This window comes from Sus scrofa, chromosome 11 (assembly GCF_054392235.1).
Source record: "Sus scrofa isolate SSC_HxYL_T2T_F1_AM1 chromosome 11, Sscrofa_HxYL_maternal_Yorkshire_Landrace_v2.0, whole genome shotgun sequence".
Lineage (NCBI taxonomy): Eukaryota > Metazoa > Chordata > Mammalia > Artiodactyla > Suidae > Sus > Sus scrofa.
The window spans coordinates 4211943-4228199 of record NC_139393.1 but is presented as its reverse complement, the minus strand read 5'-3'; the positions used below and the strand labels follow the sequence as shown (position 1 = coordinate 4228199).

The 16257-nt window shown below is 53.6% G+C and overlaps 1 protein-coding gene across 18 annotated transcripts in view; it reads right to left on the bottom strand.

The window, feature by feature from the left end:
• The window catches only part of LOC100523747 (phospholipid-transporting ATPase IB), a 516337-nt gene that overhangs the window by 210137 nt on the left and 289943 nt on the right, over positions 1 to 16257 (bottom strand). For 16 of the 18 annotated variants that reach the window (XR_014818971.1, XM_021065485.2, XM_021065478.2 and 13 more), the window contains 2 exons: positions 4562 to 4745; positions 639 to 749 (listed from right to left, as the gene is read on the bottom strand). The exons of the other annotated variants lie outside the window; for them this stretch is intronic. Coding sequence is in view for 15 of the 16 variants with exons in the window: in XM_021065485.2 (XP_020921144.1) it covers positions 639 to 749; positions 4562 to 4745 (295 nt within the window). In the remaining variant the exon portion in view is untranslated. The remainder of the gene's footprint in view (positions 1 to 638; positions 750 to 4561; positions 4746 to 16257) is intronic. 18 annotated transcript variants of the gene reach the window in all.

Sequence of the window (16257 nt, the reverse complement as noted above, 5' to 3'; positions counted from 1 at the left end):
CGCCCCACTAGTCCCTCCAGCAAGCACATTCATCGCGCTTGTAACTGGATCAGCGTCTTGAAAACCGGGCTGACAACTCCATGAGATCTTTTTCCTTCCATTCCTGGCTCACTTCCCATTCACTCCCACACCCTCCCCGCTGAAGTGGTCCCATCCAAACATCCCAAAAGCAATCCAGGGGAGCTCAGGACACCTGCAGGTTCTAAGGGAAATCCAGCAAGAAATCCTCTCCTTCGAGAAAGGGGAAAACACACCTGCACAGGCAAATCGCACTGCCCACCAAGAAGGATGCCAACTTCTGCTGCCCAGGCTCTGGCCACCCCGGGGAGGAGGGTGGGTGTGACCGCGTTCTACGCGGCCAGGAAGGACAGGCAAGGGCGATAGCCTTCCCCTGTCCGTCTGTCCGTCTGTCGGGGGGAGGGAGGAGGGCGCACAGTGCAGAGAAGGCTGCCTCGCACTCCTGGCTTTTGCTCCAAAGAGCCTGGATCTGGAAGGGGTCCCCGAGGTTGGGTGCGTCCCACGTTTCAAGAGGTCACGGGGGCACCGCTTCCGTTTCACGGGCGTGACATCCTCCCTTGAAGCTACGGAGGGTACCTGTGAGGCCGCCCTGCCCTCTGGGAAGCGCGGCGGCTGCTCACCTCGATGATGTAGAGAACCACGTTCTTGTAGAAGCAGTACAGGATGCACTTGGTCACTCGGTTGTAGCTCCAGGCGCCGTGGACCAGCAGCAGCTTCTCCAAGAAGGAAAACTGGAAAAGGGAGGAGACGGGGTCGGGCGAGCCCACGACTTACGAGGGAGAGTCAGCACACCCCCCTGGGGGGAGGGAGGGCTGAGGCGGTGGAGGGGACCCGATTCTGCAGAGGAGGCGGCAACGTTGGGCAACGTCGGGCAACCATTCGCCTCAGGAGACGAAGCGCTGAGCTCTCTGCCTGGTGAGCGTGACTGAAATCGCCTCTTAAAGCGAAATCATTGTTCTTTCCCCCAAACACCTGGCCGGACCTCGAATGGCTACTCTTGTGAGATTCTGTTCATGCAAATGCTTTTTTGGGAATGCAAATTATTAAAAGAAGGTGACCAATCTGAACTGGAAGCAAAGGAAAGACCAGCGGGAACAGAGACGTCTATTCCATCATGGATTTCATGGTGACAGCAGCAACAAGGGACGCTCGGGCACCAGTATCCTTGTAAAAAGAGGGATGTGCATATGTGCACACTCCCTATTCCCACTGTCAGACTGCAGGTAGAGACAACCACACGGGCATGCATGCGTGCACACACACACACGAACACACAGCCTCCACGTCTGTCCCCACTTCCGTCCCCTTTTTCATCCTCCAACAAGTGCAGAGCCCTCCGGCTGGAGAACTAGCCACTTCTCCATCGACACAAAACACCAGCACGCAGCTGATGCTAAGCTGAAGACGCAACAGCCGCCCGTGCAGTCTGCAGTGTTCAGCAATCTTCCGCAACATTCGGCAACATCTCAATTAAACACCTGAATCGCTGAGGCAGTGTGTCCTGCCTCCCCGGCCCTCCGCAGCCTGGCTCTGCCTTCTGCGTCCCGTTTCCCTAAGGTCCTCCAAGTGCGAACAGAAGCCAGAGGGAGGGAAACAGCTGTATTTGGTGCCTCCGTCGGTGCGGGCTCTGGCGTGCACACACCGTTAGCGGCGCGTCTGCTTAAATCCATGGGTCCTGGGATTCCAAGCGGCCTCGAGTGGCACTGATCCCAATCTTGATCCCCCCTCGGGTGCCCTGAACTAGACCCTGAACTCCCGTGTGAGTCGCAGGGCAGGACGCAAACGCAAACTCCCTCACTGTCCCGGCAGAGGTGAGCAGGCGGTGCTGAGAACACGCACAGACACCGGCAGGGCCTCCGCTAAGGTCAACTCCCTGTTCGTTCCCGATTCTGAAATGATATTTAACGAACCTGTAGAAAGAGTGCCTGAAAAAAATCGTATTTAAATTTTTTTTTTTTAAAAAGAGGAAGCCACACGACAGTGTGCGTCAGCACTCAGGACGGGGTGGGGGGGGTGGCGAATCCCACACGAATCCCATGCGGGAAGGCACACGGCACCTCCCTGGACTCTGAAAGTGGAGTGAGGCTCCAGCATGGCAGGAGGAGGTGCATGTGGAAAAATAAAACTCCCCATAAAGGCTCATCAAGGACTCCGAAGGGGAATGGGGAGCCATAAAAGAACCAGGCAAACGAATCAAGAGGAAGTTTGCTTGACCGGGACCCCCGGCGCTCGACTTCAATGGACGCGGGGGGGACATCGAGTGGAGCCATCCGCCGGCGCGGCAGTGATGTGATCTCAGAAGGGAAAAGACGTCCTCAATTGAAATGCTGTTTGCATGAGGTCGCTCAAGAAACAGCAGGGAGGGAGGGGTGCGGGGGTGGGGGTCGTCCCTTCCCGCGAGAGTGGGCTGCTGAGGGCTGGAAGTCAGCCCTAGATGGGCCACCAAGTCAGGGCACAGGCGCAGGCCCCAGGGGATGAGCCCAGGAGGGCAGGGGGGACATGCAACCAGAGCTGCGCCTGCTTTCTAACTTCCCCGGGGACCCGTCTCTGAGCCAGCTCCCCCCCCCACCCACCGCGTCTCACTCTCCAGGGCGCTTTCTCAAAACCCCATCGCAAAGGGATCCACCCACGCGCAAACACACAGATAAAGCACAGGCATTAACTTCAGCGTGAGAACTGTCTCACGTTATTAACTCCACCCCAAGGAATTCTTCCAACTGCAGCATTTCCTACGTAGTCATTAAGGCAGAGCAAGCAAGCGTGCTGGCCTGGCGGCAGGGGGCGGGAGGCGGTCAGGAGAGGGGACACTGCCCTGAAATGATGGGTTCTCTGTCCACCGGGAACAGGATGATGGACACAACGGGTGGCAGACACAGGGGCCATCTGTCACCTTCTTTAGCAGAGGTGACTCTTCGGTGGGCTGGGCCAGAGAACCCCGACACAAGAGTTACCAAGCCCTGCTCCCCTCTCTGCTCTTCCCTGATTCTGATTTGCCTTTCATGTGAAGAGACCAATAGCTCCAGACCCCACATCCTACGAGCAGGGTTTCCATAAAGCAGGTCATAGAATCCCCCCTCCCGAGACATTTGAACGAAAAAGACAGACAAATATTTGCCTGGAACTCCTAGGAAACCTCTAAAGATCCCTTCCAGCCGTATGATGCTATAACTCAAGTATTTAATAATGCTGGGGTGTATAACATCTACAGCTGCTGACAGACTGCAGGAAGCATGCGTCCCACAGGCCCTCGGCTGGTTGACTCGGGAAAGTAACGGAGCAGGTGTGCGGGGCTGGTCCCCAGGGTCACACGCGGGTCTGTTCTCTGACCCCGGGTGCTGGGACCGGCAGCGGCAGGTCACTCACTGTGAAGAGCCCCAGTTCCCGCACCTGTGAAATCAGAATTCCTTCTCCTACCTACGTTAGCAATCATCCGGAGGAGCTGTTTGAAATCGACCAAGGAACAAGATTGATTTCATGTGCTTTTTGGAGCCATGAGGATTGTGCCGTGGCTGCCTGTGTCTGCAGAATCGCAAGCTGGGAGGGGATGTGAGCCCTCTGGGGGGCGGGGCCCCCAGGCTGGGAGGACTGGCCTGCAGCCCCCAGCTTGGGGCAAGCTCTTCTGCCTTTACATGCAGCCCCTGATTTCAGCCTGACGGGAGAAGAAGTCATTCTTGCTTGTGTTCGTGTGATTAACGTGTTCTGCGAGAGACTCGACACTGCAGGAACACAAGGGAACTCCAGCAAAGGATCAGGCATTTAGTCCCAGCACACGGTGATGGAGACAGGAGGAAACGGTCTGTGTTCTCCACGTGGTCTGGGTTTTCTGGATCGTCTGGCACCTACGGGCAGGTGGCTGGCTGTGTTCCTTCCCGTGGGGGCTGTCACAGAGGAGCACACATTTCTTGCACCCTCAGGGACAGGAACTCTGACGTATGTCAGGAGCCTCTAGCACAGTGCTTGGTCTAGAGAGGAACGGGATGGGCATGCTGACTGCCGGAGGCTGCGTGCTGCTGACTGCAAGGGATCCCCACTCACACCCGGGGCGCATGTCCCCGGCAGGTCTCCTAACAGCAGGGGTCCTGGGCATTCCCGGGCACAGCCGAAGAGGACGGCAGCTCTGAATCACTGACTCCCTTGACCTTACATCCCTCATACAAGAGGTGGTTCCTGCACCTTCCGGAAAGGGAGATGCCAGCACAGGCGTTGTAGAAAACAGGTGCCCATGGGCACGGCCATCCTTGGGCTTGGGGTGGCACTGGAAAAGCCCTTGCAGCCAATGCAGAGTTGAGGGTGAGAGGTTATTGTCACAGGACCCAACTGCCGAGAGCGACACCCTGCCTGGATGGCAGCAAGCCCGGCCACCCCCAGAGCTGGAAAAGAAACCCACCCGACAGATCAGGGCTCCGTAACCACTCAAGTTCAAGACCATGGAGAAACCTCGTACGTGTGGTTCTTTGCACACACAGCCTCCAAAGCCAGGGCTGGGCGGCCGGTCAAGACCAGCCAGGCCGTTACACCCAGGGGACTCTATCACTCTGCTGACCTGGGCGATGGCGTAGTCCGAGTTGTTGGTGGCTTGCATGCCCTCATTCCCGCTGATCCCCACGCCCACGTGGGCCGTCTGGATCATGCCCACGTCGTTGGCCCCGTCCCCGATGGCCAGGGTGATGGCCTTCACCCGCTTCTTCACCACATCCACTATCTCCGACTTCTGCAGAGGAGACACCCTGCAGGAGAAGAAAGAGGCGATGACGCATGTCTTTCGCGAGGGACCAGCTGTAACTGACAGTCAGCTGCGTGGGAAGGGCAGTGGCTGGACGCGTTCCAAATTCGGCACAGACAGTTTATGCTTATGGGCAAAGAGGCTTTCAGAAAACAGTAGCTTGTGGCTTTCAAGTATTTGCCAACTTCACAGATGAAACACACGACTCAAACCCAACTGCAAACGCAGCCCGTGTGAAATCGCTCTGTGCAGTGGGACCCATCCGTGCGGACTCTGCCTCCTGAATGATAAAGACCGCGAAGCCAGTTACAGAGGTCTCGGCATCCGTCATCCTGCTAAACCAGAAAGCCAGCACAGACTCTGTTTTTGCTCTGCTGTACAGAATATATAACCCAGGGTTGGCAAGGGAATTTGCTATAAAACGTGCCTTCAGGGAAGGGGAATAACATTGGCAGGGCCGGAGACCTGCCGAAGAAGAACTAGGGTGAGATGGAAACAGAAGGACACCCCCCACCCCCCGCCCCACATCCACCCCAGAGACAGAGGCAGCGTGTGAATGGTGGCCGAGGCAGGAGGGTTAGGAAGGCGGCACAGGGCAGGCGGTGTAGGAAAGCTATGCTGCAGAGAGGCTCGGCCCCGAAGGGGCGGGGAAGGCCAACTGGGCCTAAGGAGCCGTGTCTCCCCAGGAAAACAAGAGGGTGGGCTGTCTGCCATAAGCCCACCCGAGGAAAAGAGCCGGGATCAATCTGTGGGGTCAGACCACAGCAACAGTCATTATGATCAAGTATTTGTTTGGCCAGCAAGACCCGATGCTACTGCAACAGGATACAACAGCTACTATCGCAGGACTGACCTAGACTAAATTTTAACTTGGGAAGCTGATATTGGACTGGTGAAATTCACAGGTGAATCCGAGTCACTACCCTACACGACACACACACATACACACCGCCAGAGACCTTGCTGGTTTCCTGGACACAGAATGTCTCACACACGTGTGGGCTGTGCTTATAAGCTAGAAGGTCAAGGGCGTTCTCGGTGGAACCTCTCCCCTGGTCTCCAACCCACAGAAATTCCTGTTTGCAACAAAAACCCCAACCCTAAAGGTAATGTGTCTGGTGAGACAGCAGGCTCAACTCAAAGACAGGGAGTCTGCCAGCCTTTGCTCAGGAATAAAGAAATGAAGACCAACAAGTGGGAAAAACAGAATCTAAGGGCTGAAAGGGCTGGAGGAGCCACATCATATAATCTACTGTCTTTTTGATCATTTTCACGGAGATTTTCAACAACGGGGATGAACCGCCTCCTCGGGGCTGTTGCAGCCACTGAAAATTATTATTACTTTTTGTTGTTTCTTTCTTTCTTTCTTTCTTTTTTTCAGGGCCACACCTGTGGCATATGGAGGTTCCCAGGCTAGGGTTCGAATCACAGCTGCAGGTGCCGGCCTACACCACAGCCACATCAATGCTGGATCTGAGCCACATCTGCAACCTATACCACAGCTCACAGCAACGCCAGATCCTTAACCCACGGAGTGAGGCCAGGGATCAAACCTGCGTCCTCATGGTTACTAGTTGGGTTCATAACCCTCTGAGCCATGATAGACCTCCCTTTTGTTCATTTTTGAAAGTGTAATTGAAGTAGAGTGGATTTACAATGTTGTGATAATTTCTGCTGTACAACAAAGTGACTCAGTTATACAGGTACATGTAGCCATCCTTTTTCAGATTCTTTTTTCACACAGCTTGTCAGAGCACACTGGGTAGAGCTCCCTGTCAAAATCATGCTTACTTTTTTGTTGTTAATAAGCATACTTGAAAAGACTCATCCTACCCTCTGGGTTAGGACAGAACAGGGACAACGCTTCTTCCAAATACTAACAAGGCTGAAGCATGACAACCTCCGCCAGCTCCTTCCTCCTAAAGCCCAGTTCCTGCTGGCTTGGTCCGGTCCCCTGCCTGTCATTAAGGAGGCAAGCTGCAAGACTTAAAAATAGCTTCCAAGGAGGATTTTCTAGACAGCTGAGAGCTGAATAGATCACCATCTCCCGGGTTGCAAACGACAGACTTATGGAGCCTAAAGAGGAAATGCCCGGAAGCCTCACTGCTGTTTATCGCTGAGCTTCCTGTTAACTACCCACAAGCAATCAGGCAGTTGAGCATCTAGGGATAGAAGCTGCGTCTATTCCCACCAAGTCTGAGCAACTGCTACTTGGATCCAAGGGCTGATCATCACATTTCTTTCTCAGTCAATTTCTTATTGGCAGACACAGCCCATGATTCTCATCTGCTACACAAACGTGCTTTCCTGCTTCACTTTTTAACTCCATAGAAGCAGAGATCAAACAGGGTACAGAGAAAACAACGGAGGATTCAGACTTAAACGGCTGAGAATGACCTCCTCCTGGGCCCTCACTAATACTAAGGATTTAAACAAGGAAGTCTTTGTGAGTTCTTGTCTTTTCGTCAGTGAAATGGGGGGAATGACAGCCACCCACATCGTGAGATGGCTGTGATGTTTTTATGCGAAGCCCTAAGTCCACTAGCAGGTGTGAAACAAATGTTATGTCCTACCCCGCCCGAAAACCTCAGCTGCTGGAGGAGAGATGGACACACCTGAGAAGTGCACGCCGTCTGACCCACAGTCCCAGACCGTGGTGGGGGGCCTGGGGTGGCGGCAGTGGGAAGTTACAACTGTGCAAGGGAAACGCAGCGTCTCTCGAGCGGGAGAAAACACGAAGTGGAAGGAGTTTGGGTGTCACATCAGTGCACCCCCGTTTCCGACGTGTCTTTGCAAAGCTGAGTGTTCACGGCTGCCAGGAGACAAGGTTCGCGCCTTGGGAGAGGTCAGTGCGAACCGGAAGTGAGGGAGGCCACGCCCATCCTAGGCCGAGAGCGGAAGCGGAACAGCGCCCTCCAGGTGCGTCACTTCCTGCGCCCGGTCACGGTCGCTTAAGGATGACGTGCAGCCGGAGGCCTCCCAGCTGATGCGCACTACCGTTTCCAACGTCTGCTAAGGGGTCAGGACACAATCCTCCTTAAAGCGTTTGCCTTCGCCTCCTCAACAGTTAGAAACTCAAAGGGAGTGAGCAAGAGGCCGGGTACTGGGAGCAGAGGCTCTGCGCGACCCACACCTCTGCGCGACTGTGACCACGACTCTTCGAGGACGATTACCGAGCCCCCGAGGTGGAGCTTCGCCCAACGCCGTCATTTCATCCCGATCCCTCCTGCTGCGTCCACAAAGCCATCCCAAGGGAGCGTCAACAGACACGTCCAGAGCACGGGCCTGAGGCTGCGGCTCCTGGAGATTCTCAGGTGACCGAGCAAGGTGACCGGACATGTCTGGAGAGAAGGGCTCCCACCGGCGACGCTGAGCCACACCCACATGGTGCCGCGGGCGGGTGAAGGGCTGAGCGGTGGGGGGGGACAGGGAAGCTGCGGAGAGAACCCCAGGCTGAAGTTGCTGCTTTTCTTTGAGGGAGTTGAGCAGACATTTCTGTTTCCGAAGGGTTTCCATGACGCGCTGACCCCTGCGTTCCTTCTCCAGATGCATTCAGTGCACTTACATGGGGCCAGCCTCCTGGACAGGTGGCCCTTTCTGGAGGGTCCTACATCTGGGCTCTGACCCAAGTTGTGTAAGGCTGTCAACTTTATTTCATGTCTCCATTTTGGGCGCATCCAGTCATAGCCTCGAGCTTCCAAAGGCAGCTCGGGATGGGTCCTGGAGCCCACGGGGAGGCGGGACTCAGGGGAGATGGGCAGCAAGAGGGTGAGAGCGTGTCCAGGTGAACCCAGAAGGGACCTGAGGCCTGGCTTATCTGTGGGTGCAAAGAAGTGAAACTGACTCAGTGGTTCTAGAGCAGAGGGAAGCCTCCCTCCTCAGAAATCCTACAGGTCTAATAGTCCACAGGAAGCAGCTGTGGAGATGGTGCCTCAGAGGGTACCAACGGCGAGCGCAGCGGAGCCCCTGGCCGAGGGGCCCCTCACAAGTCGGGGCTGGAGCAGAATACATTCTAAGGAGCAAGACAGCCCCTTGTGGAGAAAAACGCCATCCAGGAGCTGGCAGCTTTGAGATGGCAGCACCCAGGCGTGGTTCAGGTCAGGGTTTCTGGCCATGGCTGCCTCAGCAGTGAAAGGATCTGGTCTGCTGCAGTGTTTCCTCTCAAGATTGAGGGGTTCTGGAGACCCCCTCAGGAAGGGTTCTCTTAATCCTTAATAATTTCAAAACCGCATCTGAATGATAACAGAAAGGGTGGTGGGTCATCTGACACGGTGTCAGATGACCGAAGCTACTCCTCCTTCCCCGACCTCAACGGCTGCCTCAGCCAAGAGCAGAAAGCATGACAGACCACAAGCAGGACGGGTGATGTTTTAAGAATGGATCCTGAAATCTTCCCACAGGTGTGTTCACTGCTACGAATGCTATACATTCAGCGTAACTGACCGCATCCATTTTTTGGGATGTGTTGGTCTCTCTACCCTTCCTTCCTCGTCCTGCCACCACGCACCCCAGCTTCACTGCCACTCCAGGGATTCAGTCAGAGGACATTCAGTAAATGGTGACTTGCCTGCTACGATCATGATGCTACGACTAACGGCATCTCTAATGCTAACTACAGATAACAGGAAGAAATACGGGTAGACCTGCCCCAAAATACACTAACTTCCACATAAGTAAGAGACCTAGGAACACGGGACTGTTGTGTAATGGGGAAGGATGGCGCTACTCTCACACGGAGAGGAGACAAACCACCCCCCACATGACCAGGCACGTCTAGAAGGTATGAACTTAGCATCCTCGGAAGTAGATAAAAGCATCCCACTTCTCCTGTCGTCTAGGGCTGGGCTCTGTTGGCAAACTTCCCAACACGCCAACGCTCTGGATTCTGTTTTCTACTAATATCCTTGGAAACATTATAGGCTTTCTGCAGGCTTTTTGTGACAGCTCTTAATGACACAGAGCTGGCAGTGCTCTTTGGCCTCACGTGGGGCTCTCCTGGGAAAGACAGACACGCGAGCCTGGTCTCTTCCTTCCCCCCACCCCAGCTCTTTCAGTCGTGATGCTCTGACTAGTTGAAGCCAACAGTTCGCCCCTGCGTATCATCTCGCATAAGCACTGAGGGCGTAGCAGACCCTGGCTTAACTGAATTTTCACGAATGGTCTCGGGGATGCTGGGTTCGTGCAAATCCTCCCAAGTCTTTCTATTTAAGCACTTCACAGTACATTTGCTCTTTGCACGAGGATTTAAGCCTGACATCACATCCCGCCACAATCTTGACTACCTCAGCACCACGACACTACTTATTTTTTTATTTTTAAAATATTTATTTATTTATTGTCTTTCTAGGGCCGCACCCGCAGCATGTGGAGGTTCCCAGGCTAGGGGTCCAGTCGGAGCTGTAGCTGCTGGCCTCCGCCACAGCCACAGCCACGCCAGATCCGAGGCACGTCTGCGACCTACACCACAGCTCACGGCAATGCCAGATCCTTAATAACCCACTGAGTGAGGCCGGGGATGGAACCTGCGTCCTCATGGATTCGTTTCCGCTGCGCCACGACAAGAATTCCCCTCGGCCCTATTAACAACTATTCAATTCAGCACAGTGGCCAGCTAGTGGAATGAGCACACGCTTGCTGATGGAGCGAAAGGATGGACATGTAGCTTATTGCTGGTGACGCATGTCTTCAGGAGATGACTATGAGCCTGCTGTGACCCAGCCAAACCTACGAAATGCAGGCCCGTGTGCCACCGCATGTGCTCAGAAACACGGCTGGGAGCCCAGAGGTATCAGGGCGCGACCTGCTGTGGTGTGTGGGTTGCGTGCGCGAGTTCAGACAACACTCCCCGTGTTCTGCCAGTTTCCTCCGTGAGGCTGTCAGGCCCGCTTTGATGACGGGGAGGGTCGACCTCACGCTGTGGGCTCAGGCCAGCAAATCCAACTGCGCGTGGTGGGCGAGGAGCGGGCTGGTGCCCTGTCATCGTGCTTTCTTTTTTTTTTTTTTTTTTTGTCTTTTTGTCTTTTGTTGTTGTTGTTGCTATTTCTTGGGCCGCTCCCACGGCATATGGAGGTTCCCAGGCCAGGGGTTGAATCAGAGCTGTAGCCACCGGCCTACGCCAGAGCCACAGCAACGCGGGATCCGAGCCGCGTCTGCAACCTACACCACAGCTCACGGCAACGCCGGATCGTTAACCCACTGAGCAAGGGCAGGGACCGAACCCGCGACCTCATGGTTCCTAGTGGGATTCGTTAACCACTGCACCACGACGGGAACTCCATGTCATCGTACTTTCTATCCTGGGGGTGTCATTCTACCGGTGGTTTAGGAATTTAACATAAATATGTGGGCATATCTTAAACTTGAATTGCAGAACACCTGCATCTCCATGGCACTTTCAAGGTACAAGGACGATTTTCAACGTGGTGTTAAGTATTCATTTTTCAAAAGTACGAAGGTTAAATGATTCCACACTCCAGAACAGACTCTTTAGGTGTAACTCAATGTTCAAAAGCAGGAGTTGAGTTCATTTTCACACTCTGCCAAAATGTGTGAAAGGGGGAGGAGGAGGGGGGGGAGAGGGGGAGGAGGAGGAAGGGGGAGGAGGAGGGAGGGAGGGAGAGGGGAGAAGGCTGGAAGCAAAAGAGAACTTGAGAGGCTCTTTAAAAATACTATTTAAAACACAGCACTGTAAATCAACTGTACCTCAATAAAATTTTTTTTTCTTTTTTAGGGCCACACCCATGGCATACAAAGGTTCCCAGGCTAGGGGTCCAATCAGAGCTACAGCTGCTGGCCTACACCACGGCCACAGCAACAGGGGATCCGAACCACATCTGAGACCTATACTGCAGCTCACCACAACACTGGATCCTTAACTCACTGAGCAAGGCCAGGGATTGAACCCACATCCTCATGGATTCTAATCAGGTTCATTAACCACTGAGCCATAAAGGGAACTCCCACCAATAAAATTTTTTTTTTTTTTTTGTCTTTTGTCTTTTTGTCTTTTGTTGTTGTTGTTGTTGCTATTTCTTGGGCCGCTCCCGCGGCATATGGAGGTTCCCAGGCTAGGGGTTGAATCGGAGCTGTAGCCACCGGCCTACGCCAGAGCCACAGCAACGCAGGATCCGAGCCGCGTCTGCAACCTACACCACAGCTCACGGCAACGCCGGATCGTTAACCCACTGAGCAAGGGCAGGGACCGAACCCGCAACCTCATGGTTCCTAGTCGGATTCGTTAACCACTGCGCCAAGACGGGAACTCCAAATTTTTTAAAATAATAAAAATACTATTTACTTATATTTGCTGCTATGAAAGTATACTAACATTTACTACTAGTAATTTCCTTATTGTTTAAAAGGTTCACTAACCTCATTCAATATTTAATATTTAATAGTCATAAAGTTCGAAGGGCTCCCTGCCTATCTTAGTGCTGTACACACACACAGGCACTGCACGCAGTACAGTCCTGATTCTCCGACGCGTAGTGCAGGACGGCGAAAAACGATCCCGCCCAGGCCCTGTCATGAGATGCGATCCCCAAGATTTGAGGATGGAGAATTTTACCACCAGATACTCCAGTGCCCTGAAGTGATCCTTACACGGCCTCCACATCTTGATGCCAAACTCTGAGAACTTCTTCGACCAGCAGGAACTTTCAAGAGAAGGATGCTACCAGCTGACATGGAAACGAGGCCATCTATCACTGGCCTCGATGACAAGGTGCAGGGTGGCCCCACAGCCCCTGGGGCACTCCCTCCTCCCTGGCCTCCGAGGGACAGACCCACCTTCGGACAGTGCAAGTCACGAGGGAACCTGATCTTCTTTATTAACCGAACAAAACCCTTATAACCCGATCCTGCAGGACAGCCATAAATGCTGCCCGGGCAGCTTTGGGGCTTTCAGAGAGCCCCCGTAAAGGGAGGACGCCCTGCCTGCTGGGGATCGGCTTACGCCGCAGCCACACAGGGCTCACTTTGAAATCAGGATACCCTGCTCAGGGCTTCAGGATTTATGCATCTGGACTTGCGTCCATGACCATTTTATCCCAGGAACGTCAGGGATGCAAGCGGAGCTCAGGAGGCCGGCTGGCTCCTGAAAACCTGACGTCACCACTAAAGGGTGTTGAAATGGTTAAGACCTGGGCAACCACATTTCACAGAAACTCTAACAGGTTGTATGTCCTGAATTACATCCAGTTTTCTCTGCACTCGACTGGTTACAGTCTGTTTCTTCCTGTTCTAGGCTCGAAAGAACGGCGCAGTCTAGGAAGGCTGGGATTTAAAGCAAAGATATTGGATCCTCCTGTTCCCAGGGTGCAACAGGGATTAGAATAACACATTTAAATGCCTTAATGTTTTTAGCACAAAAAGCATGAATTCGATACTCAGCTTTCTTGAAATGCTTTATTAAGGCCCCTAGACCCTCTCAGGAGTGTCTGCCTGCCCTGCAGTTAACATACACATACTGTTTTCCACTGTGAATTTCATCAGTTTCAAAACGGGGAGCCTGGCCTCTGCTGCTGGGCAGGTGGGCACATGAAACAGAACACTCAGGAAAGCTGAGAAGGGCTGGAGTTTTGTTTTAATTTTTCATTTCATTCCACTATCATTATGTGTGTAGGCCCAAGACAAATATCATATGATATCACCTATATGTGGATTTTTTTTTTTTTTAGGGCCACACCCGTGGCACATGGAGGTTCCCACGCTAGGGGTCAAATCGGAGCCGCGGCTGCTGCCCTACACCACCACCAGGCAATGCCAGATCCAAGCCGCATCTGCAACCTATGCCACAGCTCATGGTAACAGTGGATCCCCGACCCACTAAGTGAGGCCAGGGATCAAACCGGCAACCCCAAGAATACTAGTTGGGTTCGTTGCCACTGAGATGTGGTATCTTTTTTTAATGATACAAGTGAACTTAACTTCAAAACAAATAAGAAAACAAACTCATGGGCTTTGAGTTGTGCAAGTTTTGACCAGGCATCCTGAACTCAGGCAATGCTGAAGATTAATGATGAGCAAGGGGTCCCCAGAATGATGTGAATCACACGGCCCCTTCACCAGTCACCTGCGCTCACAACAGAAGCCGCCTGGTTACCAACCCAAACACGCAGGCCAAGCCGTAGCCATTCCACCCTGGGAAAAGAGGCAATCTGTCCGCCTCCGACCTTGGCCCCAGACCCAATTCAAACAGCCACGGGCCCTGACAGTGTGGGGACAGCGGGGACCAGTCTACATCCCACGCCTGGGACTCAGTGCACTGATAAATGTCTCTCTCTCATTTTTTTTTTTTTTGTCTTTTTGCCATTTCTTTGGGCCGCTCCCTCGGCATATGGAAGTTCCCAGGCTGGGGGTCTAATCGGAGCTGAAGCCACTGGCCTACACCGCACCCACATCAACGCTGGATCTGAGCCGCGTCTGCAACCTACACCACAGCTCACGGCAACGCCAGATCCTTAACCCACTGAGCAAGGGCAGGGATCGAACCTGCAACCTCATGGTTCCTAGTCAGATTCGTTAACCACTGCACCACGACGGGAACTCCCCTCTTTTTTTTTTTTTTTTTTTGAGAGTGGGATGTATTGGGTGAGAATGGAGGTAAATTCCACAAAGCTCTTTCGTCCAAACAGCACACGCCCTTCTCAAAGTTAGAGCCTGTATTTAATAAAAGCCAGTGATTCTCTGTCTCAGCGGCAGAAACTGATCATGCTTTTCTTTTGTGTTACCACACGTGTGAAACTGTTACAACCAAGAGGAACGTCTGTCAAATGCACAGAATGAACCACACCAAGGGTGAACCCTACCGCGGCTGTAGGTTCTCACTGATTCTGACCAGTCCACATAGGTTCATCGACTGCAATGAATGTGCCAGTCTGGTGGGGGGTGGGGGGGATGTGGGAAATCTCTAGCCCCTTCCTTCAATTTTTGCTAGGAACCTACAGCTATTCTAAAAAAAGGTAAGGCTATTGGGGAAATCAAAATAACAGTAGCATTCTATGACACCCCAAGCAACACAAAAATGACTGCTTATGGTTCTAGACATTTGCTAAAGCCCTGGACGGCGGCCCAGAGAGATCTCTAGCCATCAAGTGGACAGGGCAGGAGTTCCTGGGCTGGTGGGCCCACCTGGCATCGTGCCCACTCACACAGAGTCTGTGTAAAGAAAGGGCACAAGCAGCAAGTGCTGATTTCGAACGTACTATTTATTGGCCAGTAATCGGGCCTCCCCCACACAGGCTCACTCACCCTCACTGCAACTCTGAGAGCAGGGTACTAGAATCCTGACCCCCCTCTTGGGTGACAAGACCAAGCTCAGGGAGGGCACCTCAGGCTGCAGGGTCACAAACCCAGGATAAACGCTGCCATCTCCCCAGGGTCTATACTCTTGCCACACTGGTGCACCCTTGGCCGCTGTGGACACACCATTTGGAACTTTCACATTGTTCTGCTGACCCGATGGGCCAAACTGGGCTGGGTCATGGGTACAGGCAAGAGGCCTGTACCCCCAACACTGTGAGAGGCCAACGATGCTGCCTTATCCCCTGGTCCTCAGGATGCTGCTTGTCATCTGGGGATGTCACCTCTGCCATTGGCCTCACAAGACAGCCACCAAGACCAAACAAATGCTAAAGGTGGGTGGACATTCTAAATCGCAAGAGAAAAACCTGCATCTTAGTGTTACCTGATTCCTGGATTCACCGCCAAGCACCAGGCGTCCCCTCTCTGCTCTGGGGATGCTCCAGGCTTGGCCCCGGTCCTGGCTGGGAATGTCCTCCATGAGCTCCTGGCTTCAGGGCCTTTCAGGGTCTTCAAGATGGAGATGGGATGAGAATCAGAAGGAAATTTTGGCTGATGTGCCCCTGTCCGAATTTATCAGCCCTTCAAGTTCCCTGTCAGACTGTTCCTGTGTATGATTTATTGTAGGGTTTCTCTCTATATTTTGAAATGGGTTTCTTTCTTCTTTCGACGCATTAACATGTGTAATGATTCACACTCATATGTCTACCTAAGTAAACACGTGTCTACGTGCACACAAACAGGACCACCAGATCCTGCAGGGCGAGCCACGCCTCCCTCTCAAATTGTCCGACAGTCAACAGAGCGCTGCGCACACGACGGCCACAGCTTCTTTGCCCACGTGGCTCTGGCCGCAGGTGTAACGAGGCACTTCCGGCTGCAGAAGCAAAGGAAGCACTTCCGGTTCCGGTGTGCGCAGCTGCGCAGAGTCCGCCCGCAGCGGAGAGCACACGAGGAAGGAAGGACCCCGTCTCCGCCAGCACCCCTCTCGCGGCTGCTCTCCCCGGGGGAGTGGGGCGCTGGACGGGGAAGGCCTGCGGCTGAGGACCGAAGTGCAGCAATACGAGCTGTTCTTGCAGGATGAGAGCCACGCGGTTGGCCCACTCGGTCCTCGGGCCCGCAAGCAATGCCAGCTGCTGACCACAGTAAGTGACAGACGCGACGAACCAGCGCGGCCTCGTCCCCGAGCACCGTGCACCAGGGAGCAAGGACTC